Here is a 27,835-nt window from a genome sequence, read left to right on the forward strand (position 1 = left end):
AGTCTGATAAGGATTAAGTATTGAAAAACCTTATTAAGAGCAAGCTGAGGTATGTTTGAGTTGGGCAATTTTACCTGACCTCAGAATGGTGCTCAGTGACACAATTTATCTTTCCCAGTTTCCAGAAATAGCCAAACTAGGGATGGGTGGGACTTTGATACTTATCACTGTTATCTGGTGCAGGATAAATCTTCCTTTAGGGTTGTTGGTTTCTAATAAAATGCATAAGACATTTAATCAGTGGGTACATACTTCATCAAATTTGTTCAGGTTGTTGGAAAGAAGACTAACAAGTTGTCCAATACTTATTTTATCAAGAACACGGCTTGACAGCTTTAAAGTCTAAAAGAAAAATGGGAAGTTAGGTGATATGAACAAACAAAGGTAAAATGTATTCATAAGTACCAATTAGTAAAGGGGAAGGTGTGACTGCAAATATCTTAAGTGGAGGGCCAGCCTTGTTTCCTAGTCATTAGTTCCATACCTTCTCAGCTTTATGAATATTCAACTAAAAACCAAATATTACATTGAAATATGTTTTTTATATTTTCTGTCATAAACTAAGTTTTTGTCTTTGACACTAAGAATGATATCATATTTAAACATCCATTTGTAAAATGTAAGTTTGGGTCTTTTTTTGAGTCCATATGTTTGAGTTTGGGGAAATTTTTTACTTTGTTTTTCAAAATAGAAACAAAAGTCAGGAAAGTCAGGCCGAGAAGGACAAATGCAACCAGTTCTTCCTTATGTGAGAATCTCAGCTGTGAATTTTTAGAATATTAAGTACAACAATGTGAAAGTCAGAAGGATGAGAAAATGGCATTGGAGAGAGGGAGGGGGGACAGTATTACACTCCAGACATGAAATGGAGGCCAGGGCTAAGGGATGGATAATGAGGGTGGAGACAGCTCTGCCGGGAGAGGGACGGGAGGGTAGGGAAGAGCAAGGAGAAGAAAGAAGGTATCCAAAAGTCAGGATAAATGAAAAAGCCACATGGAAAACTATTTTATAAGCTTGCTCTTAAAAATATAATCTTAAAACTTCATTAATGCCAGCATCTCAGAAAGCCAGGTTCACAGGATAGGTGAGGGATGCCCAGTGTCATAAATGAGGTGGGAGAATCCCATAGGACAGGTGAGGGGTATACAGTGTCCTAAATGAGGTGTGAGAATCCCAAAGGACAGGTGAGGGGTATACAGTGTCCTAAATGAGGTGGGAGAATTCACAAAGCAGGGCGTAGACTGCCATCTTCCTTCTTTTTTGTGTGGCTAAAGTATTCACTCTGTTGAGTGGCTTCAGAATTACCTAGATTTCATTAAACTAGCTTTAGCAGAATGGAATTCCATGGGACTGTGGAGTGAGGATACTTTTTGCAGTAATACAATCTAAAAAGCATACAAAAATACATTGGCAGAGTCTCATTTACTCATACTCTGTCTCTCTCAAAGATACTGCAAGAAAACACATCCATGCCAATGATAATGAAGTGTGTCCCCACACTGTAATTACCAGGATGATTTAATATAGAGTTGTAAACATTATTAATGCTTGTCTTGCCTGTAATATATATCATGCCTTAAGAAATTAATAATAGCTGGAACTGTATAAAATTATATATACATATATGTATATATTTGAGTTTAAAATTTAAAGTTTGAGTATCACCCTTGTATAGTTCTAAGATTAAAGGTTGTTTTGGTTTGGTTTTTGGGTTTTGCTTTCTTCCTTCCTTCCTTCCTTCCTTTTCTTTTTTTCTTTTTCTTTTTTTTTTTTTTTTTTTTTTTGAGATAGGGTATTTTGGTGTAGCCCTGGCTGTTCTGGAACTCCCTCTGTAAATCAGACTGGCCTTGAACTCAGAAATCCACCTGCCTCTACCTCCTGGATTAAAGGCATTCACCATCACTGCCCTGCTAAGTTTTAAACAAACAAAAAACAATAATAAAAAGGTTGAATATAGGTCTCCTCCATGGATGATGCTCCTCTCAAAAGACATGAATAATCAAAGTTCCAGTGCTGCGTATGTATACGGGATACCCTCCTATGAGTGACTACCCAAGGAGATCTCAGAGGTTCTCCCAAACAATACAGGTTTTTGCCCATGCTCTTGGTTGCCCTGCAGAACTTGATGGTAAGACTCTGCTGCTGAAGATACTATATACTACAGTCACAGGAGCTGTGCTATAAGCTTCCTCCCTGCTGGCTAGCTTTCACAGTGCCAGAGGTAAATGCAAACTGCTGGGGAAGAAAAAGCATCCTCCAGCTGTGACTCTAGTAAGCTATAAAAACCTGTCTCTTTGCAAAACATGTCCACTGACTAGTAGTACAGCAGTAGGTTGAGTCCTATGGGGGTGACTAGCTGCTTTCTGACTGAAGCTGAAGCCTGCTCCACATTAGGGAACTTATGTTTGGTTCTGTAACCTGGTTAAGAGTCTCTGTCTATAGGTGGTAACCAACTAACTGTTGTTCTGCTAAATGGTCATGTTATCAAGCTATCTTTTTCTTTCTTTCTTTCTTTTTGTTTTTTCCAGACAAGCAGGGTTTCTATGTGGCTTTGGAGGCTGTCCTGGAACTAGTTCTTATAGACCAGGCTGGTCTCAAACTCACAGGGATCCGCCTGCCTCTACTTCCTGAGTGCTGGGACTAAAGGCATGTGCCACCACTGCCTGGCCAAGCTATCTTCTTACTACTCCCATTTATACCATAGATTAGAGTTTGTACTCAGCCATTATCAGAAAAGTTTCTTAGGACAATGGGTGCTGGTGACTGCAGAAACCTACAACTGACCAAACTGTGGTAACTAAGTGAGGGTAGAATGTTTGGTGATAAATAACATGGCTATATCACCCTCTGCCCTGCCCCATGACAGAGAGGAGCATAAAGAATATAAGGGCTGAGTTTAGGAAAGATAGACAGTACAAAGAAGTGTTCTCACAGAACATATCAGTTGCACTCATGAACTCTTTACAGCTGAGGCTATCTGCACAGAATGACACCTTTCAGGATGGATGAGGCAGCATCATGCTTGTTGGGGAGGGCTGTCATAGTATCTTATCATTGATGTAATACAGATAAGATGCCCTTGCTCCACTAAATAATCTCCCACTATGCTCTTGTTAAAGTTAGTGGATCACACGCAAAAAGACAAGGAAGGGGGAAGGGACTTGCAAAAATGAGTGCCAGTGGGAGAGGGCAGGAAATGAGAGAGAAACTGAGGATAAAGATGACTGAAATTATTTATATATATATATATATATATATATATGTATATATATATATGAAAATTCCAAATAATAAAAAAATGTTTATAAATTCAAAAATAAAGGTTAGAACCTAAGGTAGTGAAACCTGGTCTTCATTATTTCATAAATTCCTTCACAAATTCTGTGGAATAAAAGTGTTGTCAAAGTCAATAGAAGAATGCTATAAAAACTTAGAAATTAATGATTTAATATTATATAAATTATGATCATGAAATGGAATAATGTATTGTGAAATGTAATATTATTTTATTTGGTTAGATGGCTTTGGCAGCAAAGCACCCATTTATTATTTGTTTCAACTAATCACATATTTGTTGAGTATTTAATAGATACAAACCATTGTCCTGTATATATTGGGTTTAATATTTATTAATATATAATTCTTGTCTGAGAGTAACCTAGAATATATATACGTGTGTGCGTGCGTGCGTGTGTGTGTGTGTGTGTGTGTGTGTGTGTGTGTGTGTGTATGTTAAGGAATGCAAAAGTTGAGTGGGCTCAACATAATGGATAATTTTTAGACAGGCAAAGAGGAAGAGGTAGGATAGTTAATTACAAAATATTATTGGAACAATAGGAGAAGAGGGAGAACTCCCTTGAGGTAGAATGTGTCTTAGAAAAAGTTTCAATGTCAGGTAAAGCTATGTATAAGGTAAAAAATGAAGCAACATCATAATATACACATAGTAAACATTTATTCATTTATTTTGGTAATCTTCAAATTCATGGGCAAAGTTTTGTTCCTGTTTGTAGTCATTATTTTCAGTATTAATGTGCTATGGTTTCAGAATTTTAAAGGGAGTGACTTTCTCTAGTATAAAATTTGAAATGTTGTAGGAAGAATCCTATGTGTCCTTGCCACGAGCCTGAAACAGGATGGATATGGGGAAGGAGTTGAGACATGGGAAGAGCAAAGACAAAGTACAATTAGGGACCAAACTAAAGCAACATGAAGATGCACTCACACTTTGGTGATGAACCACCATCGGAATGTAACTGTGGTTTGCAAGATAAACTAAAGGATCAGTCATCACAGGTAGTTGATGTTGAGATGGAAACACATATGGTAGAGCTTCAAACTCTGCACCAGTATTTTTAATGGACATATACTAATGGTACATGAGGACTTGCTCACAAAATAACCATAATCATTATTTTACCTCACATCCCCTTTGCCTCAGTACTATGTTTCCATACTTTTGCTTTTTCTAATACACAGAAAACATTTTACTTCAAAGACTGTGAATTATCCATTTTGAATTTTTAAGGTAGTTTTTATATAATACTCTTCCTTTATAGATTTTAGTTTCTTTAAAAAATAAGATAACAGTACCTACAGTAGAGAGTTGTGCTTAGATCAAATTAGATCACATTTAAATCATTTATTAGTGTGACATATATATCCTTAGTTATTATCATTACAATATGTACTTAACAGATATTAATTAAAGTAAATTCAATTTTCTTTGACAGCAAGTTATGTAGATTCTACACTAGAAATGATCTCTAAAAAGTTTTGTTGATTTATCATAATATTTTCCTGGGACTTAGCAATTGATGAGATTGTAGCTTAAGAGATTCAATTAAACTTCAGACTCCTTTTTGTTGTTCTCTGGCTCCATAAAAGTCTTTTTTGAACAATAAAGTATGGCTATCAAGATTTTATTACATAATTGGCCTTGAGTGTGTACCATTGTAGTGTTATGGATTACTTGTTAGAAGTCAATTTCAGATCCATAGCCCTTATAAACCAAGTATATAAAGTTTGTAATTGAAGGAAGAATATACCAAAAAGAATAAGGGAATATATAAGTGGTGCTACCAATATCTTTTTGATCACTTGGTAGAGTTAACGCAGTCACATACACAGACTGGAGAAAGCACATGCCATTGAAAAGACTGAATTGTGTCAGAATTTTAGACAACATTTAGGTAGCTAAATGTTCATTTGAATGGATTTAGGTCATTCCTAGACAATTTAGGTTTTTGCCTAGCTAACACATGCAGAAAAGCAAACTGAGTTCTTATGATTTCAATGTATGTACTATTTCAAAAACTTTAGAGTTGCAAGAGTCACTAGATGACAAAGATCCAACTCATAGTAAGACAGTAGGTGAGTGTTACCATTGCTCACCATCTGTAGCAGCTGGGTAAGTGGAGATGTATTGCTTAGGTTATCAATAACAATGATAAATTCCACTTTAGCATAAGATGATACTTTCAATGACTTTCATATTATTTATCATTTTAACTGAAAAAAAAGTGGATTAAAAAATTGATGGTGATTTTGCCCACTGCTTTAGCACTTTGTCTATTTTGTTTGAAGTCCTGGATTCAATTTTCAGTAATTCAAGAAACAAAATCCCCAAAACAAAACCATTCAAACCTTTCCCCTAAAAAATGGCATCTGCAGTATTGTTGTTATAGAAGGTACTTACTAATTCCCCACTGAAGCAAATTGAATTACAAATTAAGGATAGATAACTCATAACAGTACTTATCCCTGCCACTTATTTCACAGACACATGAAATTATCCTTTTTAGAGCTCACAATCTAATTCAGGGCATTGAATATATGCCATGTAGAGTATCTGACTGTGCAGGGTGACAAACCCAGCAAAGAACTTGGTGGCATACAGGAAGTCCTGAGTTCAACCCTCAGCATTGAAATAACACAACAAAGCTAATCAAAAAACAGCCCCCTCAAAAGTCTTACCTTCTTATAAATCAAGCTAAACATAGCTATTCTCATCTGCATTCCAATGCGATGAAGGCCAAAAATGGCTGGATGAAGAAGCAGCGTCCTGACAATGAAGAGAAGACATAAGCCTATACCTAGGTAAATGGCAATGGAGCGCTCCACCTTGTTATCTGGATCATAGGAAGCTATGATTCTTCCTAGCAAGAGAGGCTGGACAGCCTTGGTGACTTCCTGCAGAAGGAGAAAACAGATTACATTTCATTTCCTTTTCTTGGAATACCCTCATGATTTCCTAGTGAGATTTTATATGCTGAAATAAGACTTGATTATTAGTTTATAGCAAAAGTGACTTCAAGACAAGTTTGTGTGCAATGTTTACTAAAACCTAGATGAACAGTGACTTCAGTAAGTTGTATACTATAACACTTTTCCAACAAACTCATCAACTTTTCAAATGTACATGAACAAATTTGAACCCAGGGACTCTAAATCTTATCCATCTTGCAAAACACCCTTCAAATTAGGAAAAGATTATTTCTCAATTCTTGTTTTATAATGACTTAGTAAAATAGAATTTAGGGCTAACTCCCACAAGAAGATTAAGACAGACATGATCCTAATTGCTTACCTCTAAGTCTCTCTGACTCACCTAGGAATGCAGAGAATTAATTTGCTTTTTATTGTTCTCTACAATAATTTTTCAAAATCTAAGTGCCAATACTACCTGTCCCACAATTCCCAAAAAGATGACCATGTTCTCTTGCCACCTTCCTCCCCACAGGAAATTATAATCTACTGTAACTGTCAATGATCATTTGTCTTGCTCATTCTGTACTTATCCATACAGAACTTCACTTAAGAACAGTATAAATCAAAGCTCTGAATATAAGAGAAGATTCAAACTTTTGAAAAAGATCCCAAAATAATCACAAAGATGAAGAATAATTATTTCTTTTCACGTAACCACATTTAAGTGGATTTGAATTATGACAAATCAAAGGGAGGTATAAAAAAGAAAATTTTTAACCTCTTACCTAGTTATAACTTGCTAATAGTTTGTGATATTTAGTGAATAAAAAGCAGTATGCAAAATACTTCTAAGTATACATCATCTTATATATGCTTCATATTTTTATTTTTATCACATAGTTAAACATCTTTAACATATTTAGATGTAGAATTAAATTAGAAACTAAGCAGGCACATTCAGGGTGGTATGGCCTAGATGTGACTTTTAAATGTCATATAAAGGTTCTTGTGGGTTTTTTTTTTAACCTAAAAGCATTTTTTACATTTATCTTTATATATATAATACAGCTACCTCATTCACTCTAAATATATCTAACATGCCTTCTTATGAATACATCAGGTTGTCTATGTCTCCACAAAGGTAAATGTTGTGTTTTATGCTATTATGGTCTCAGTTGTTTTATAAGATGAGAGAAATCAAGAGACAAGTTAGAGACTATATTAAATATCATATTGCACAAAATACATGTAACTATTTCTAAGAAATAAATCTTGTTTGTGGAGATTAAAGACACCATCCTGAGTAAAAATAAATATTTTAAAAGCTTAGCTTTAACAGAATTTTTCAAGTTACAAATCATAAGCTTTTATGTTTTTCTTCTGTTGACTAGTTTGAACTAAACCCCCTTCTGATGTTAGATCCCCATTATAGTTTTCTACAACCTACCATCATTATCATGATAGATTTATTTGCCTAATTATTTCATTGCATCTTAATATAAAAATCATAACTGTATTATCCTGAATGGAATGAATGCCTATTTTACATATCGCTACTACTGAGTTAGATTTCATCTTGCCTCATCTTTTGAACAATATAGGTCATCCCACAATGACACAACAGTATAACTCTGGAAGAGCAGATATTCACTTTGTTTCTTCACTGAAAAATTCCAGTGACAGTACTGTCTGTAGATCTCAACATAAACTTCACTATCAATAGTTCTGTTGTCACTCAGGGACAAGACCTGCACATCTAGCCTCTCTGCTTCTACTATTTTTTTCTAATCTCTTTTATGTATCACGTTCTCTAATATTTACAATGGAACCATTCATAGATCCACCTGACATTTTTTTTTTTAATGTGGAAAAAAACACAATGGTAACTGATACCTAGCTTAAAGTATAAAGTGCAGTTCTCAAAAATCACTACTGGAACATGAAAGCTGAATGTCCTCTGTTGCTCAGACTATTTTCAGAAATAGAAGTGCCCTCATTTTCACCACATGAAATGGAAAGCTATTTTAAATAAGATAACACCAATTCAATATTCAAAAATTTTTATCAGACATAAAACAAGATATAATTTATTCTTACCTTTAGAAAATGGAAGTAGCTTAATATCAGTGTTTAAGACAATATGAACACTAAACTCAGGATCATGAAACTCAAATTCTTTTTTTACATTTACTTTAGAGAATTTTATACACAAATACTATATGTATCACTTCTATGACTCTCTCCCTCCCTTCAAACTCCATCCATGCCCAACCCTGACTCCTTCTTAAGTTCATGACTCTTTCTTCAGTAATCTTATTCAGTGTATCTACTCTCTGTGTCCCCTCAATCACTTCTATTGTTTGGGCAGTTCTCCTCATTGGTAAACTCTGATAATTCAGAAAGTCCTCTCCTATAACATCATCTCTGAAAGTATGACCTGAGTTTTTCCATATATACATGCTCAAAATGTATAGAACTGAACAGTGTGAGTTCAAAAGACCATTCAGGGCCAGGAATTTTGACATATGACCATAATCCTATCTCAGGTGGCAGGGCTGCAAAGGGAGGATTATGCAGTCCAGGCCAGTCTGCATACACTTCCTTTCAACCAAAAGACCATCTGTCACCTGGGTAAATGGTCAAGAAAAAATATCTAAAAAGGATTACACTCAAGTGGGAATAATTTTTGGCCTCAGTAGCCTACCAGGGGAAGTTTGAACCACTTCATGGTAGATATACCTGGGTTATCATAAGATTTTTCAAGGACAGAGCTCAAAGTCACTGTAGTTGAATACATATCCTTAAACCACTTCCATTGTTCCTGAAAAGTCAAGATGTTTCTAGAGATAGGAGAGTGTGTTGAGCAGATATTCAGACTATAAAGAAAAGTTCAGACGAAAATAGAAGGGCAAACTCAGGTTTGTAACTTAATTATATGGATTTACCCACAAGGCATCTTTATACAAAAACAAAAACAAAAACAAAAAACCCACAAGTTCTGAACCCGGGTGCTTAGTTCAGGACTAGAGTGTTTGCCTAGCATCTGAGGTTTAAAAGTTCTTTGTTATGTCTTGTGCAGCCACTAAGCAATAGCATTAACACCTTCAGGTAATACTGAGAAATCAACTAATGGAATACCAATACACTATTGAACAATCTGTGAGTATAACAGTGACAACAGAGAAACTAATTTGAAAAATATCTGGATCTGGTCAAAGCTGAATATAAACATTCCTTATTAACCTAGAAAAGAGGCTCCTTCAGAACCAGGAATCATCGCCATAGTGGAGAAACACAGCCTTTGGAGTCAGGAACACAAAAGAACACTGGTTATTGTGGCCACTTAACATCTTTCTGAATCTTCTAAGGCAACTTAAAGGGACAAATTATTGCTTTGAAAATTATAAATAAAAAGCAAAAAAACCCACCATTATTAATATGTAATGTGCATGACTCCGGAGACTACTAAGTATACTAAAAACTAACTGAACTAAGAAAAACTAAATATTGCAAATATTATGTTTCCCCTAGTATATTTTATAAGATTAATGTAGATTTTAAAAATAAATTAGCACCAGGACAGGGGCTATCTATATTTACTGATGCAAGAGTTTCAATGGCACATACAATATATCTAGTAAGTGTACCTAATCAATAAATATTTATTAAATAAATGGTTGTTAATTCCATTTGGAAATAAATACTAATTGAAACCATTTGAAAAATAAAAACAATAAACTTAAGTCAATGACTATTAAACCACAGAACTACTCATGTCAGATAACAAAGAAAGTATACTGATTTATCTAGAAACTCCAGGAAAAGATCCAAATGTGTGTAATAACAAGATACAATGTGTGGCACTTAATTCAGTGAAGAAAGTAAAGCTTATCCAACCAAGAATGGAAAAATTGGATCTGAGCTTTCATATATATGTGTGTGTGTGTGTGTGTGTGTGTGTGTGTGTATCTTTATGTATATGTATATATAAATTTGATATATAAATAATCAAAATTAATTATAAGTGGGTTCAATATTTAAATGTAAGCCATGACATAATGAAGCACAGACTGGGGCTAGAGAGATGGTTCCATGGTGAAGAGGATGTTGATCTAGAGGACTCGAGTTTGGTGCCCAGCACTTTCCTAAAGCAATTTAAAACTGTCACTCTAGTCCCCAGGAACATAATGCCCTCTTCTGGTCTCTCTGATGTCTGCACACATCTGGTAAGCACATAGACATGCAAGCACACATACATACCTACAAATAAAGAAACCTTAAAACAAAATTAAAACCAAATATACCTGCACTCTGCCTAAAATTTGAGTTTTATTAAACTCTGAAACAAAAGCATATACATAAACAAAAGCATAAAATAAAAAAACAAACACGTTGCATAGATTATTCAGCAATTAAAAAGTTATAATGGTTAGAAAATAAAAATTTGTTCACATGTGGTGGCATATGCCTTTATTCTAGCACTCAGGAGGCAAAAGCAGGTGCTCTCTGAGAATTCAGACCAGTCTTGACTACATAGTGAATTTCAGACAAGACAGGCCAACCATGCTTACAGAGTAAAGGCCCTATCTTAAAATTGTTTAGAATAAAGTTACAAGGCCAAAAGTCTAGAGAGAATATTCTAGTATCAAATGACAAAACACATCCAGAAACAGAATAACAGAAAAAAAGGGGCGACTCACATGCAGAAAAGAATTGTAAATGCATAATGACTAAATAAAAGCATAAAAATGCTGGCAAAAAAAATAATACATTCTTTTTGCTTAAAAATTTTAATGAAGATAATATCAATTGGTAGTAAAGACTCAACTTTCTCAATGTAGTACTATAAAATTAAATTACATATTTTCTAGCTATATTTGTAAAGTTTGAGTCTAGAAGTTACACCAAGATTTAGTTTTTTTTTCAAATTGGTGTATACTGAAGGACTACATTCACTAGTCATCAAATGGAAATAATTTAAGTGTTCAATGACTTGTAATTTACTTTCATGTCATTTATTCCATAAATAACAGTACAATTAGAGGATTTATTAATTAGGTAGAGAACATCTAATGACACAGAATCACATTCACAAATGCATGAATAACAGAAACAGATTTGTCACACATTATCTAAAGGAATGCTCACTCTCGCTTTCATTAAGCAAATATTCTGATAGAAAATAAAGACAGAAGTATCAAGTCATCTGGAGTTGGATACTGGTCACTGTGAAGATGAGAAAAAAATTCCTTACTTTTCAAGAAGGATGCTATGAACTTCAGTGATCTTGTTGCAGGATCTGGGGAAGACAAATGGGGGCAGAAGCTCTACGTGGAGAAGAAATAAATACTTGAGATACAGCAGGCTTATGGAGAGTTCAAAGTGTCTACGACAGCCAGATATGAGAACTCAAGGTGGACAGAAAGATTCAAAGTGAATCCTACATAGCAAGCCTCCAGATTTGCTAAGAGAATTCATACTGAAGGGGTATAATAAAAAAAAGTGCTGAAGGCACTACCTACGCATATGCAGAATTACCCAAACATCCTTCCTTCAGTAGTAAGAGGCTTGTATTTGTCTAATTACAAGAGACAGATCCCCCTTTATAACAGTCAGAGGAATTTAAGAACTGTGGCATTGTTAGTACCAGGATTTCTTTAAGTCCTTTAACTTTCAGGGATGCTTTAAGCTGAACTAATATTTACCTCTGTGTAGGGATGGAAACACAGAATCAACAACACTTCAAGTAAACACTTGTGAATTCTTACAGTGACTGCTCTATGGTGACCATATTCTCTCAATGATATGTTTACAGATTCCCTATACTTAGCTTCCCTCAGATAATCCTTAATTGACTCTCATACTCAGGTTTTCAATAGCCCATTGCTCTTCTGCACTGGAAGTCATAAATATTAAAGACAATGTTATGTCTGGCTGCTGAGTCATATAAAGAAAAAGCAAATGCACAGTTAATGGGGATATGCCATAGCTAATATGATTTTAAAATTGCATCACTGTTGTAGAAATAAGGTCCTTTGTGATGGTATTTCCTTTTTCTTAGCCTTTCACAGTTGCAAGCAAATTTTATAGTGCTTTTTTTTCTATCAGTACTGAAACCAACCAAATAGTTATTATACCACAATTATCATGATATACAGAGACCAAAACTATAAACACATTCCAAACATATGTCCCCCTACATTTATCCAAGAATTACAGCTGTTTCCATAATCTTTGCTTACTTAATGGGAAGAAGAAATTCCCAGAGAGAACACTACAAACAATAAAGAAATAGCATCAGTTTATGACAGGATAGAAGCTTATTAAAATGGCTAAACTTTCTCCCACTCTCACTGTGAGTCATAGAGGTTGGTAAGCGTCATAGATACAATGACAATGTAGGTTAACAGCTACAAATTCACAGATGGAAGGAATACGCTCTACTATGGTGACTATAGTTTGCAATAATATTTCAAAATAGACAGCAGATATTCCTAATGATCTCACCACAAAGAAATGATAAATGTTTGAGTGATTTAATTACTCACATTAGATCATGAAAAATGTATACATATATTGAAACATCACTGTTCGTTTTATAAAAAGGACAATTTTTATATGTCAAAAACTTTTAAAAATAAAAATTAGACTGAAAGCAATAGATCAAGTTCCTTGGAAATTATACTTATCTAAATATTATGTAGTTTTCAACATTTTTACAACTTTGAGCTGTGTGGCTTCAGTGAGGCTTTGTGTGGGTGGGGTAGGGAGGGAGAGAGAGGGAGAGCATCTTCAGCATCACTGCACTGTTCCCAGTTCATTTTCTTCCTCAGGCCTGTTCTCTATACACATTTGGCTGCACTTGACCATCAGGACTTTTCCTTACCAATATTCTGATGGGCACCAGCACACATTTGACTTTTAGCTCCAAAAGTTATGATGGGTCCAGATAAATGTGTCAGAAGAATTTCTTTTAGAATATAATAGTATTAGAAAACATTCTGGACCTAATTATAGTCAATTTAGTCAATATAAATCATTAGTGAATTTGGGGGCAGGATAAAGTAGAATTCTTTAAATAATACAGCTGTACATGGGTTTATACAGCATTTGAGGAGAAACCAAAGCCCTGCTATTTGGGGATAAAGACCAGAAGAAAGACTGTGCAAGTTCATCCCAGTGGAACATAACACCCCAAAACATTATTGTGCTGAGTTGTTAAAGCAGACTTAACAGATTTCCACTTGTCATCTGTTTTTTATAGGCTACAACCAAGCATTCAAAGTGATGCTCTGATGACATAGAAAACAACACCTAAGACAAGTCAGTAAACCTCACAAAGCCTGGGTTTCCAGTCTTGCTAATCTCTTGACACTGATGAAGACATAAGCTGCTGACAAAATACATTCAAGCATACCTAACTGCCTTATTTTAAATTTTTGCTTCTTTTGGGAAACAAATTCAATGTAGATATTATAATAAACATTCCTCCATGTAATTTACTGAATGGGGCCTTACTCTTATCACGATATTGTCTCCAAACATTCTCTTTTTGAATACAGAAAAGTAAAGGTACCAGAAATCTCATATACTGTTAAAATGTGATTTGGATTCATAAAAGAGAAAAAAATTTAAACAAGTAATTTGATTTTTTGGATCCATTTTAACTACAAACTGTAAATTGAAATCTGCATTTCAAGAGTTTCCACTTAGCTTAATTTTAGGTGGTTTGTGTTTAGAGTTGTAATACAATTTTATAAATATCTTTCATTCTTCTATAATCACAAAACTACTTACTATATCTCAATAATACATGGCACTATGCTCACCAGTGAGTCTTACCCCTAAGTATAACAAGATGCTATAGATATCTCAATAATACATGGCACTATGTTCACCATTGAGAGTCTTACCCCTAGAATAACAAGATGCTATAGATATCTCAATAACACATGGCACTATGTTCACCAGTGAGAGTCTTACCCCTAGAATAACAACATGCCATAGATATTCTCAATAACACACGGCACTATGTTCACCAGTGAGAGTCTTACCCCTAGAATAACAACATGCCATAGATATCTCAATAATACATGGCACTATGTTCACCAGTGAGAGTCTTACCCCTAGAATAACAACATGCCATAGATATTTCAATAATAGATAGCACTATGTTCACCAGTGAGAGTCTTACCCCTAGGTATAACAAGATCCCATAGAAGATGAATCTCCAGAAGAAGCATCGTCGAAGGGCATGGATAAGCTTCGGATTCTTCTTTGAAGCTTGTTCCCTGTCCCATTCTCTGCAAACAATAAGAAAATGAGACCAATGGCAACAAGTGCATGTCTCCGAATTTCTCTATTTCCCTTCTTAGTCTCCATCCACAAGTATATTTAAGGAGATTAACACAACTACTCAATCAGATACTTGGCAGAGTTTGATGCTCTGCCATGCAGTCACTCTGCAGACCTTCATTTCATGAAACTACTAATCATGTACATTAAAGAAGCGCACTAGGCTTCTTCAGAGTGGTGGCAAGGATGAACAAACGACACATAACACATAGAATGCATCTGCACTCAGAACAAGATGCAAAAATAGTCTAAGCTTTTCCCCCTCATCTCATGATATTGCTTTTAACTGTCACAAACTTCATAATATTCAACTTTCAAACAAATAAAAAATCAGGTGGATTTTTGGTTTTAAATTTTTTTTTACAATTTTAATGTAACTTCATAATTTCCCCCTTCACTTTCCTCTCTCCAACCCTACCCAGCCTCCTCCTCATTCCTTCTCAAATTTGTAGCCTCTTCATCTTTGACTGTAACAAATATTATTGTAACATGTAAATGCAACCTGCTAAGGCCTTTTAGTTTTACTTGTATTATATGATTTCAAGGCTGAACCCTTAGTATTGGATAGCCTACTGGGCAGCTCACCTCTGGGAAAGATCATTTTTCTCTTAGTTGCCCTTAGTTCTTTGTCTAGGGGTGGGGCTCATGAAAGTAGGTTCTGAGAACTGTAAGAGCCAGATTGCCAGAAAGTGTACTTTGAGAGCTATCTCCTAGAAATGACCGGAAGCTACACCCATGATAACGCCAACAATCCGCTTGCTTAAAACAGACCTGAACAATTACCACACCAATAGACATGTTAATGAAAGGGAAACATCAGGTGAAGGTTTAATGAGTTAACACAAGAAAAACCTACTTGGATGTTTATTTAAAGGAAAAGCATTAAAGAGCCATCATTAAATTTCAGCATCAACTACTGAAATTTACTAGTGTGTAACTCTTTAAAAATAGAGCAAAATAGCTGGGCGTTGGTGGCGCACACCTTTAATCCCAGCACTCGGGAGGCAGAGGCAGGTGCCTCTGTGAGTTCGAGGCCAGCCTGGTCTCCAGAGCAAGTGCCAGGATAGGCTCCAAAGCTACACAGAGAAACCCTGTCTCGAAAAAAAAAAAAATAGAGCAAAATAAAAATGTTTTATAGTAAAGATAGATACTAGGTAGTATTGACAAATTAGCTGAAGTCTAATACTTGAGTTTTATTTTAAGTTCTCCTAGAGAATCAGCTGGTTCTTTTTAAGTTGTTGCCACTCCTATCTACTTAAAAAGTATCATTTAATTTTTGCAATGGAATAAAATATATCTCAGTGCCACCTTCATCTTAATTTTCAAATTGTTTTGAGATGGAAAAATTTCATGAACCACAGACAAGAACTGGATACTTAGATAAAGGCCTTGTATTTCATCAATGGATATTCTATTATTATCAATTTGGCATAGTTAAATTAGTTCTACATCACTTTAGAGGAAGGACACGCAAGGGAGACTTGATGATAAACTTGGTGGTCTTAATAAATGGACCATGAGTTCCACAAGAAACCTGCTAATGGCAGCCTATCTATTAGGCAGCCTAGTCAACCCATGATCCTCTTCTGCTCTTCATTCACATACATGGGGCCTGTTTCTCCATCTGTGATAGCGAATTAAAAATAAGGCACATATAAGTATATAGCAGCAGCATCTTCTCTGTGCAAGGACTAGGTCTTATTAAAATTATCATTAATACTTCAATTAGAACTTAGTGATGAACTATATCTAGGAAATGCATGAAAGGGACTGTCCATAAACCAAAGAAATGGTTTCAAGATAAAGATACCAATTACAGTGAAATACTAAGTACAGAAACAAAAGGTCATATTTGATAAAAGGTCTCTGGTATCCCTCATCAATGAAGTTTTAGGAACATGATGAAAACAAACTATATTTCGGGTGCTGAGATATAAATGGATGATAAATGAAGACCAGATCAGCAGAGAATTGTAAGCTATGCAATGGGAGAGATGTAGTGACTTGAGGGAAATGGAAAACTGTTGTTTTAATTGGTGGAACTTGAATAGTTTGCAGCTATAGAGGAGGAGTTAGCAACAAGAGTAGATAATATTGATCCAGCAGCACAACAGGCTTTCTGAGGAAGAACTCGACTTGCAAAGCTCATTAGTTAGTTAGGAACATAGAGTGGGTGTATGATTTTCATTCTTCAGTAATATAGATGATTCAATCTCATGACCACAAAAGTGAACCAGAGTCAATGTACCTCTACTAACAAACTGAATACTTGGAGTCACTTTCCCAAGGGTGTAAAAAAGTAGTTTCAATAAATTTCTAATAAAATAACATCAATAGATAAAAATTATAACAATACTATAACCACAATTATAAATGTTAGAATTTATTTGTTATTAGAATTTATGTATCTATTCTGAGACAAAGAGGTTGAATTAAAAGAAAATAGATGTATTTTAAAATAATCAAAATGGGGGTCAGAAAACTAAGCAGAAAAATAACATCAAGTTAGATAATTCTATAAATATGGTGACAAAAGAAAAAATAGAGAGGGGAGAAGAAGGAAGGAATGGAGGGAAGACAGAAGAAAGGGAGGAAAGAAGGAAGAAAGGAAGAAAGGAAGGAAGGAAGGGTTGAATGTGGCAAAGAAAGGTATAAGCATAGAGTTCTGAGAGGTTCACCTGAGTAGAAAACTAGTCTAAGGAAATTAGCCAGAACAGGGCAAATGTCACAGTAGATCTTTCAGTGCTAGGAGTCACTGACTTCCTTGGACTAGTTCTCTACCTAGACATTCACATAATTTAGGCTTCATGAGTTATCAAATGTCCTCTTTTTAATTGATAAACCTAGTTGATTGGGTTCTATCCCCCACAATCACAATGGCCACAACCAATACCCAGAAATGGGAACTATGATAAGTTCACCTGGACCGAATTATAGCTTCATCATTCAGTGGTTAGCAAATCACATTATCTCAAAGCTGTGGCTTGCTCTTCTGTAGGGTGAAGATAATTATGACTTTCTTCCAGAGTGGTCACGATGAGAAATTATGGTTGATATGTAACAGACCCTCAAAATTATTAAATTTTCATATTTTGTTGATATTCAATAGCTATTATCTTAAGGTTTCCACAAAGTATAATGGCATTCACATATTCAGATTTCAAAGGTGACCCTCTACGTGCTCACTACCAGCAACCTACACAAGGCCTGATTACAACTCACAGGAATCTTGCTCCAGATACCCAAACAACATATCTGTAGGGGAAGCTGTAGCCACGCCTTCTTAGGGGCTGGCTACAAGAGTACCTGAGGGCTTGTGAGGGAGTGGTCAGAGTGAGTAGGGGGACTGTATTTTTGGTTTTGGTCTCTCTTTGCTTTTTGCTGTACAGACTACCACCGGCTGGCTGGTTCGCTCTGTAAGTAAGGCTTTTCCCTATTAAATACCCTTATATTTCTACCTGACTCCGTATTGGTAATTTTTTACTATATCTGGTGTCAGGAGTGGGATGACCCCATGCCCCAAGGTTTCCAGAGAAAGAGGGAAACCTGCCGCCACAGCCTGCCCTGTCGGGCTGCTGAGAGGCATTGGAGCAGCTTCCATATGCTCGCACTGTCCCGATGCTCTTGGGCGTTATACTCGGACTTCTGAGATGATAAAGACAGATTAAGATAAAGAAAAACCTCTAAAGGTTTACAATACATTTAAAAATATATGTAAGCTTGTGAGAGAAAAAGTAACAGGAGGAAATAGAGTAACCGGTTATGGTGGCCAACACGGGTAGGATTTGCTGAAGAAAGCAGAGGCAGGCGGATTTCCACAGAGAAACGCTGTCTCAAAAAAAAAAAAGAAACAAAAGGAAGTAAAAGTAGAATAATAAAAAAGCCACCTAGAGATGAAAAATATACAGAGAATCTGGATACTAAATGCCATACTGTTGTCTTTAATTTGTTTGATTGCCAAGGAAAGAATTACTGCTGCTAAAATACATTTGATTATAAATACTGCTAAATTAATCCAACTTATACATTTTAAAAATGCTTTAACTTTAAAGTTTAAGTCTAAGGACAGGCTATTTAAAAATAAAGGTTTTACTTGTATTTCCACAAAAAATCAAAATTGGTTTCTACAGGAGAAAAAAAACTTTGGATACCATCAAAGTTGATCAAGATTCGACTGGAAAAGGAAAAACCTCTCGACAAGGACAAATAACAGGTATTCTACTAAGGTATATCTTATAAACTAAATAGAAGCCTCCCAAAGGAAAGGGAAGTGTTTTGCTTTTATCTTCACAGGAAAACTCATCTTCAGAAGGCAAAAGACACTACATGGGTAGATACTTAAGAAGAAAAGGTAGCTATAACCATCAAATAGAAGGAATGTGCCATACGGTAAACTTTACAGCTGTCTCTCAAAAAACTCTATTTCTCTTTATTTCCTAGTCCCTATTCAATTAAACCAATGCTGGATTTAGAGGTGGATTTGGCTTTCCTCCTCTAAAATCCAAGCACATTATTTAACTAAGCTTTAGTGTTTCTGTGTTGTATCAAGAAGCCAATTGATGTAATACAGAATAAAAGAAGAATTTGGGGACTGTCTTTGTCTTTTCTTGGATCTTTCTCTCAAGGTGTACACCCTTTCATAATTGTTATGCTCTCATGGTTGCATTCCCTAGCATGTGTACATACACAAGCAAACATTTCTCTGCTAACTGTTCATGTTTGAGTCCCACACAGCCAATGAAGACCTGCCTGACAGCAATCCCTAGACACCCTAGAAAGAAAATGGGCCACAGCTCCTCGACTACACTGGATCCAACTTGCTCCATTTCAGCTGACACTCCGGCCAGAGATTCAGGTACTGACTTCAATCAAGTTGAGGATTTCAAGCGAGATCTTCAATCAAATGAATCCCATCTAACATGGACTGGATACTAACATTTTCTTTCTACAGGACCCCACATGACTATCATCATCCCATTTCAGCAGGAAGTAACTTGGAGAATGCTACGCCCCCTTTCCCCATTGTTGTCACTTAGGATAGTGTATACTGTTAAGTTTTAATCCTCTTTTAGACTAAAAGGGGAATTGTAGGGGAAGCTGTAGCCACGCCTTCTTAGGGGCTGGCTACAAGAGTACCTGAGGGCTTGTGAGGGAGTGGTCAGAGTGAGTAGGGGGACTGCATTTTCGGTTTCGGTCTCTCTTTGCTTCTTGCTGTACAGACTACCACCGGCTGGCTGGTTCGCTCTGTAAGTAAGGCTTTTCCCTATTAAATACCCTTATATTTCTACCTGACTCCGTACTGGTAATTTCTTACTATACATATCCTTGTGCATTAAGCAGGGAAGTTGGTTACCTTTACTTAGGCTACCCACTCTGCCACAAATTTCCTGCAACAGCCCCACAAATAAAAATGGTAGTCTCAGCCCTACTGAGACTTAGTCCTCTCATGAACATTGTAGATACCTGCAGTGAAATATGGTGACTTGAATAAAAAAGAGGAGGAGGGAACTCAACAAACCACTTCAAATGTACAAATCCTAATACAGAAATGAAATCAATGGGAAAAACCAATATACCATGTTTCCTCCACAAATTACTAATCCCACAATTATAAAACCTAATAAAAATAACCTGGAAGATTATAAGTATATTCAAACAACTGAAAATAGACATGAATATACTACAAAAGAACAAATGGATTAACTAAATAAAGAAGCCAATACAAGACATGATAATAGAATTCAGTTTAGAGAATTGCTTGGGTGAAAAAACAAACTAAAACGATTCTAGAAATGAAAGATAAATCAATACAAATAAAAATCTCAGTGGGAAATCCTATCCGTAGAAAAGATCACAGTAGAATTGGAGCTGAAGACAATATATAGGAATTGAATTACTCAGTAAGAGTAAGGAATGAATCTTAAAAATACACATAACCATAATGTCTAAAACCTCTGGAGCTCATAGTGAAGGCTTTGCAAACATTGCCAATAAAACCATATAAGAAAATTTTCCAAATCTAGAGAAACAGATGCCCATCTAGGTACAAGAGGCCTTCCACAAGGCCAAATAGATAGGGCCACAAAAAAATCCTCACTACATATTATGGTCAAAAATTAAAAGTACAGAAGAAAGGGATTGAAAGAAAAAAAATGTTAAGTCACTTCTAAGGGCAGGGCCATCAGAATAGTACCTGATTATTCAATGGAAACTTTTCTTTGAAAATGTATTTACTTTTTATATTTTAAATTAAAATATAATTACATAAATTTGTTTTCCTCCCTCCAGACCTCTCCAAGTCCCTCTCCTCCAACTCCTTCCATGACCCTATCCCTCACTCCAAAATTAGTAGCCTTATCCTCCTGGATTATCCTTTCTTCTAAATGCAGAGAGACTTGAGAAGGTATATTCCTAGTTCTAAAGCATAATTGTAAACCCACACTATTATATTCAGCAAAAATATCAAAATTTAAGTATTTTTCAATGATAAAATGAGATTAAGGAATTTACAAGCACTAAGCCATTTCTACAGAGGATACTGCCAGGAATACTTGACACGATGAGCTTCAAGCTAAAACTACTTAGAAGATATTAAGGATGGTAAAACACCATATCCATTGGAAGAATAATCCATTAAGAGGTACCACATTTAGATATTATAATTCTAAATCCATACACACCATACACAAGCACACTCAGTTTCTTTTAAAAAGAAAAACAAATGAGTGGCCATTCTATCAAAAGCAGTCCACAGATTCCATGCAATTTTCATCAAGACTCAATGCCTCTCTTTGACACCATAGGATAGCAAATAAAAATCTCAGTGCCAGGAGTTGGTTATATTGCTAGAGTATTTGGTCACTGGAGTTCCACAAAGCCCCCCACCAACATTACAGGCTATAAACTATCAATGTTCTTGGTTAGCTTCCATAATTTGACAGTAAAACCCTACTGATGAAGTTTAACATACTGGAGTCATAGGATGTGAAAAAAATCAATCTGGTACCAATATGGAAGCTTCATCCTTTGGCTAGTGATCATAGTGCTGAAGGTTTATGCATGCTACTAGGGGAGAAAAGTAACAATCTTACTCATTTGTAAACCATGTGATCTACAACAAAGACCTTTATATCCATAGATCAGTGCATGTCTCAACTTCATCAGATAAGCAGTAGACAGCAAGTAGTTTAGAGACCCACAACTCATCAGTGTGTACATATTAAGAGACACGAGTTCTCAGCTCTAAATGGGACACCTATCTGGTCAGGGATCTTCATGGAAGTGCATGTGGAATGATTTTAAGAGCTGGAATTATTGGATATCTCTAGCAAAATAATTATGTGTTGTCAACATTTGCTGGACATGACAGCACTGTTGCACACATGAAATCATAGCAGTTGCAATTGCATGTACAAGACTTGCACAAGATCAAGGCACAGAGAATCTCAGTATGGGTGGAAGGAAGAGTTCATGAAGTCCCACCCCTACCTGGGAAGCTAACAGTAATTGATGGAGAGTCACTTTTCTTCAGGGATGCAGCCCCTGAGAGGCCACCAATGATCCAGTAGATAGTCCTATGACCATTAACATATTAGCAGCACTAATTGGAGGCAGTGAGTCTTAAAAAAGAGTACATGAAGTTGGGAGGGAAAAGGGGTAGGGAGATAGACACCAGGAATTGGATAAAAACATTATTTGCTTGCATAAAATTCTCAACAAAATAAGCCAAAATTGAAAAGAAAAAATTATACTTTAAGTTCTTATCTCAAAAAATCCTAATATATTTTGTTTTAGCATCAGAAAATTAATTACACCCACTTTATACATTCATAATAGAAACCAGTATTTTAAGAATATTCAACCAACTTATAGGTTTTGATTAATATAATTTTTGGTTACTTTTATACTACTGTGCCAAGGCACCATGACCAAGACAACTTATAGAAGAAAGAGTTCATGGGAGGCTTACAGTTTTAGAGGGTAAGTTTATGACCATCATGGTGGAGAGCTTAGCAGCAGGCCGGCAGACAGTGCTGGAGCAGCTGAGAGCTTACATCTTGAGATGCATTCAGGAGGCAGAGAGCTTATTTGGAACAGCATGGGCTTTTGAAACCTTAAAGGCCACACCTCCTAGTCCTTCCCAAAAAGTTTCACCAACTGGGAACAAAGTATTCAAATATAGGATCCTGTGAGGGCTACTCTCATTCAGACCACCATAATAATAAACATTTTCAATTAAGAAATACTTTGAAAGCAAGCCAGACATGGTGACACATTCCTATAGTCCCAGGACTTGAGATGCTGAGGCAAAAAGAAGGTTGCTTTGAGGCCATCCTGCGTATGTAGTGATATAAATGCTAGCTTGGGCTAAGAAATAAGATCTTGTCTCAAAAGACCAAGGCTAAAAATGTACCTTATTGTTAGAGTGCTTGCCAAGCAAGAGGAAGGCCCTGCCTCCCATCCCTACTGCCACACACATTTTGGAAACAAATACAGGTTATCTGCTTTACAGTGATGCTATCCAAGTCTTTGCAAATCTTCTTTCATGTTTTCTAAAGAAAAATAAATTCTCAGAATAGATATCATTTATTTTAGTAAAGAGGCCATTTCTTAAGAAAATGGTTACCTTTCATTCATGGTTTCATTGTTTAATTCTTGAGCTGGCCAAGATTCAGCAGGAGTATAAGATGTTCCTATTTTAAATGTGCCTTTTAAAAATTAAACCTCAAATACACCAGTTTTCTGTTTTCTAAAAGACACTAAGAATGTTTTTCTTCTGCTAGTAAAGTCATGGATAAGATCATACCTTTCTAGCTGTTCAGACAAGTGGTCAGCTGAATCAGAAGAAGGGGCTTGGTATACATCTGATAACTCCAAGTGCTGTCTGTATCCCTTTTTCAAAATTGGTGTGGTCCAGCTAAAAGAGAGGAAGACAAACAGACATACTCAGTTGATACGGTTTCAAAAACAGATACGATTCTGGCACCAATTGAAATGCAGAAAATATAGAAATATGAAAGTAAAATGTAAATACAACAATATTCATCTTACTTGATATACCCATATAAACATCAACAACCCTGAACTAATGCCATTGCTTCTTTTTAATAGACAAGGAGTCTATTACAGTCTACTCTTTCCCCAGAGGAAAAGAGACTGAAGAATGTAAAACAGACAATCAATACTCATAATTTTGTCAGTGCAGCCTAGGGTATTGAACAATGAGTTAGCCATTAAAAGGAATGAGAATAATGAGAGATGGCAAATAGCTTATACCAGTTAGCTGACATAATTATCTCTATATCATTTCTTGAAAGTAGGGATCATCAACTTTTTTCTCCTTACCCTGTGGGTCTTTATTAGGAATTGAATAAATAGCAATTTATGACAAAAACTAGAGAAACTGATAGAGGAAAGCAGAGTAGTCATGTTTGCTCAAACATGCTGCTTTTAACTACTATGGAAAAATCATGAGAAACATCACAAAAACAGACATATATTTATACATAATATGTAGTGTGCCACAAGCGACACTTCTTCCAACAAGCCCATACCTCCTAATCCTTCCCAAACAGTTTCACCAACTAGAGACCAAGTATTCAAATACTGGAGCCTATCTATGGGATCCATTCTCTTTCAGACCACAATTAAAAGTATTTTGAAAGCAAGCCAGACATGTTGGTATATGTCTATAGTTCCAGATCTTGGGAGGGTGAGAAAAACATTAGGTGATTTTAGAGGTCATCCTGTCTGTATAATGAGTTTAAGGCCAGCTTGAGTAGATAGTGAGTTAGGGCCAAGATAGATAGATATAGATAGATAGATAGATAGATAGATAGATAGATAGATAGATACATACATACATACATACATACATACATATATACATACGCACGCTAGAAGAAAGGCAGAGAGGGAAAGGAAAAATTATAAAATGTAAACCATATATCAAGAGAAAATTGTAAAGGAAATTATAAAGAATGAAGTCTTAATCAGCTTAAATTTTATGTATTTGTTTAAGGAAGGAATTCATTAGGATTTAGCAGTTTTCAAAACCATTTTCTCCCTCAGTACCTCATTTGAGATTTTGTAGTAATGTTTTTAAAACATGCATGCTAAACCACCAAAAATCAGAATCTGAGAAATAAGATAAACATGTAACAGAAAAACATACTCTATCAAAGTCATTCAAGAGAGAGTAAAGAAATGTCATGTCAAAGTCAAATGTCAACATTTTGTTACTGTTTTAGGTGGACCCTTACCCCTCTCATCTAAGGGTCCACATTCTTCTTTATACTACTTCAGTCTGTGGCTTGCTCACTAGGTCCAGCCCTATGTCCTTAATTCTTCTGTAGTTTGTCTAAGACTGATCTGAATTTAGATCCATCCCCCAAACTAAGTAACTTCATCAGCCAATTCTTGATAAGTTATTAGTGAGTGACTATGGTGTAATGTGTCACTTTCCCCCATTAACTTGCAAATTTGCATTTTAACAAGTGCCTCTTAACAAAGGGTAATAACTAGCTTTAGTCTTCACAGCCCTCTGTGATTCACTGGTCATTCTTCCTGGAGGAAAAAAATAGTGAATATACATGAGCTGTCTGAATGTATCAGGAAAAGAAGTGTCACCAACATGCAGATATTATCTCTGGTGATATTATCTGAGAAAGGATGGCACAACTAGGTATTCACTACCCCAGTCATTATCTGACAGACAGAAAGTGATGCTGTAATACAGGTGGCAGCTAGTTAAGAAATAAAACTGAGACATCAATAAAAGTATCTATTTAGCATTTGCCAAAGAACTTTCACAACTATTAGCATGCTGTTATTTTCATTTTGAAACTGAGGGGGGTGTTAAAGCCTTATTACCTGGCTTGGGAAATGGTACCCAGAGGCATAAAACTTTTCTGAATCATTAATATAAAAGATTTCTCCAAATTCTTTTGAACTCGTTCTTTACCATGTTCAACTTTAAGAAAATTAGGTATAGTGGGTGGTAATAAATTTAGACACACATGTAGGAGAGCAAAATCAAGGGGAGGGAAAACTAATAGGTAATAGGTAGGGGTGTGGGTTGCAAGCAAATAATCCCTTTTCCAGAAAACAAAAGCAAAAGCTGACCATTCACTACTTTATAAATACTCTTACCGTGATCAATTCAAGTGACCAAAGATGAGATCATTGAACACAGAAGTGGGAAGAGAACTGAGCTGCATATAATATTAGCACGCCCACCACCTCAGAGACAATGAACACAAATGACCTCAATACCAAAACAGCAACACATGGAATAAATGCAAAGCCATAAACTATTGAACTTTTGTTTACATATTGAAATGGAAATTCTATAATTTGATATTTAACAGTGGTTATGTTTAGCAGTGAGTTCATAGATCATCTCAGCTAGAAAGATTCAAGTGTGTACATCACACCTGGCAGAGATTTGAAATCTCAGAAGGACAATGGCATGGACAGAATGATGATCTATAGAACACAGTAAAAAAAAATGCATTACACCTACTAGCAGCTTTGTGCTCTCAATATATCTGAAACTATTAAAATCATGCATCTCTTTAAAAGAGCAGAATCCCACTGTCTTCCAATACCATGCCTCAAAAAGCATTCACAAGAAATTTTAAATTTTTCTTAAACCCTTAAAACATATAATCATGATTCTATTGGTCCATGTATAAGATTTGGTAGCCATACTAATGAATGAGCTTGCAGCTCAGTTCAAAATAATATAATGTATGGGATTTTTTAGAAAAATCATCTTTGTTATCTCAGAGTATTTTAAGATATGTTACACTGTAACAACTAGCTTTACCAAGAGAACCATAGCCCAACAACCATCAAGCCAAATAAATTCAGTAGTACAATATCCAAGCTCACCATCTGCAGTTAGCACTTCTTGGCAGTTATGTTACAGTAAACCTGGATTTATGTTTCCAAATTTAAACTGGTTCAAACCAAATTTTAAAAACTAAAATCTAGGGATAGTATCCATGATTAGTGGTTTAGAGCACTTGCTCTTATAGTTTTGGTTGTGAGCCTAGCCTTTAACGGCTGAACTATCCCTCCGGCCCTAGCACTTGCTTTTCATATAAAGGACCAGGGTTTGATTCCCAGGACCAACATGGTGGCTCACAACCATCTGTAACTCCAAGTCCAGGGGACCTGATGCCCTCTTTTGATATCGGAGGGCTCCAGGAACTCATGCAAAACACTCATACACATAAGTAAGTCTAGAAAACTCTTAAAACCTATTAGCCTAGGGCTGTCTGCAATCACCAGAGAGTTGCCTTACATTAAGGTCTTATTTCTTGAGAATAAATCAAATGAAATTTCTCCTAACAATGAGTTCTCTATGACAACTGTAGGCCAGTCTAAGAAATATAAAACAAAATTAAAGAAACCAGGCATCCAAGTTTTAGACACTATGCAATGTCAATGTGAAATTTAAGTCATTCCTTCTTTTCAGAGATTCTATTTAATGGACTTGTATAAATTGAACATATTCAACTATGTTCAAGCTAGGATTTTTCAGCTCAGTATTTCTCCCATCAGAAAGTAGTAGGCACTCAGGTATTTCATGAGTCTGAGTAGGTTCAATTGGAACAACAGAAAGCATTACATTGATGGTCTTTTTTCTGTCTTCCACTGCCCTGCTAGCTCTTCCCCTCACATCTAATGGCCAGCCACTAAATCAATGAACTTAAGAGTTCGTATTCCTAGAAAATTTGATGGTTTTCAAAATTAGGGTTTTTCTAACAGAAGCTAGTTAATTATGAGGTAGCAGACTCATAGCATATGCACATTTTTAGAGTTTACTAATATTCAGGGGAAAAGCCTATCATCTTAGATATACTTTAATGTTCACTTAACCATAAGAAGCTGCAAGTTTTGTTATGAACAATGCTGGCATGTTAGGTTTTAAAGATGCGTGCACTAATCTTACTGTGTTTAATTTAGCTGGTTTCATTTCTTTGGAAAAACTCTAATTTAAACAGATAATAATGAAATAATTTGTTCCCAGAGATTGAGGGCAGAAGTCCTTGCTCTAGGACAGGCTCAGCCACCTGTCCTAATATGCCAGTCAAAGAGATGAGGAGTGATAGAAGACACAGACAGAAGATATAATCTAAGTGGGCACACAGAAGAACAGAAAAGGGGGTTCTATAGCTCCCCACTGCAAATCCATCTTCAGGATACTGACAACACCTTAGGCTTAAAGAGAGGAACCAAAAATGCAGGAGAAAGATATGTG

The 27,835-nt window shown here is 35.7% G+C and overlaps 1 protein-coding gene across 1 annotated transcript in view; it reads right to left on the bottom strand.

Annotated features, from left to right (window-relative positions):
- Window positions 1-27,835, bottom strand: part of Cftr (CF transmembrane conductance regulator) — a 140,163-nt gene that overhangs the window by 91,022 nt on the left and 21,306 nt on the right. The window contains exons 3-6 of the mRNA XM_035451397.1: window positions 23,372-23,482; window positions 14,405-14,513; window positions 5,977-6,192; window positions 253-342 (exon numbers count right to left, since the gene is read on the bottom strand). Coding sequence (XP_035307288.1) covers window positions 253-342; window positions 5,977-6,192; window positions 14,405-14,513; window positions 23,372-23,482 — 526 coding nt within the window. The remainder of the gene's footprint in view (window positions 1-252; window positions 343-5,976; window positions 6,193-14,404; window positions 14,514-23,371; window positions 23,483-27,835) is intronic.

This window comes from Cricetulus griseus, assembly GCF_003668045.3.
Source record: "Cricetulus griseus strain 17A/GY chromosome 1 unlocalized genomic scaffold, alternate assembly CriGri-PICRH-1.0 chr1_0, whole genome shotgun sequence".
NCBI classification, from domain to species: domain Eukaryota; kingdom Metazoa; phylum Chordata; class Mammalia; order Rodentia; family Cricetidae; genus Cricetulus; species Cricetulus griseus.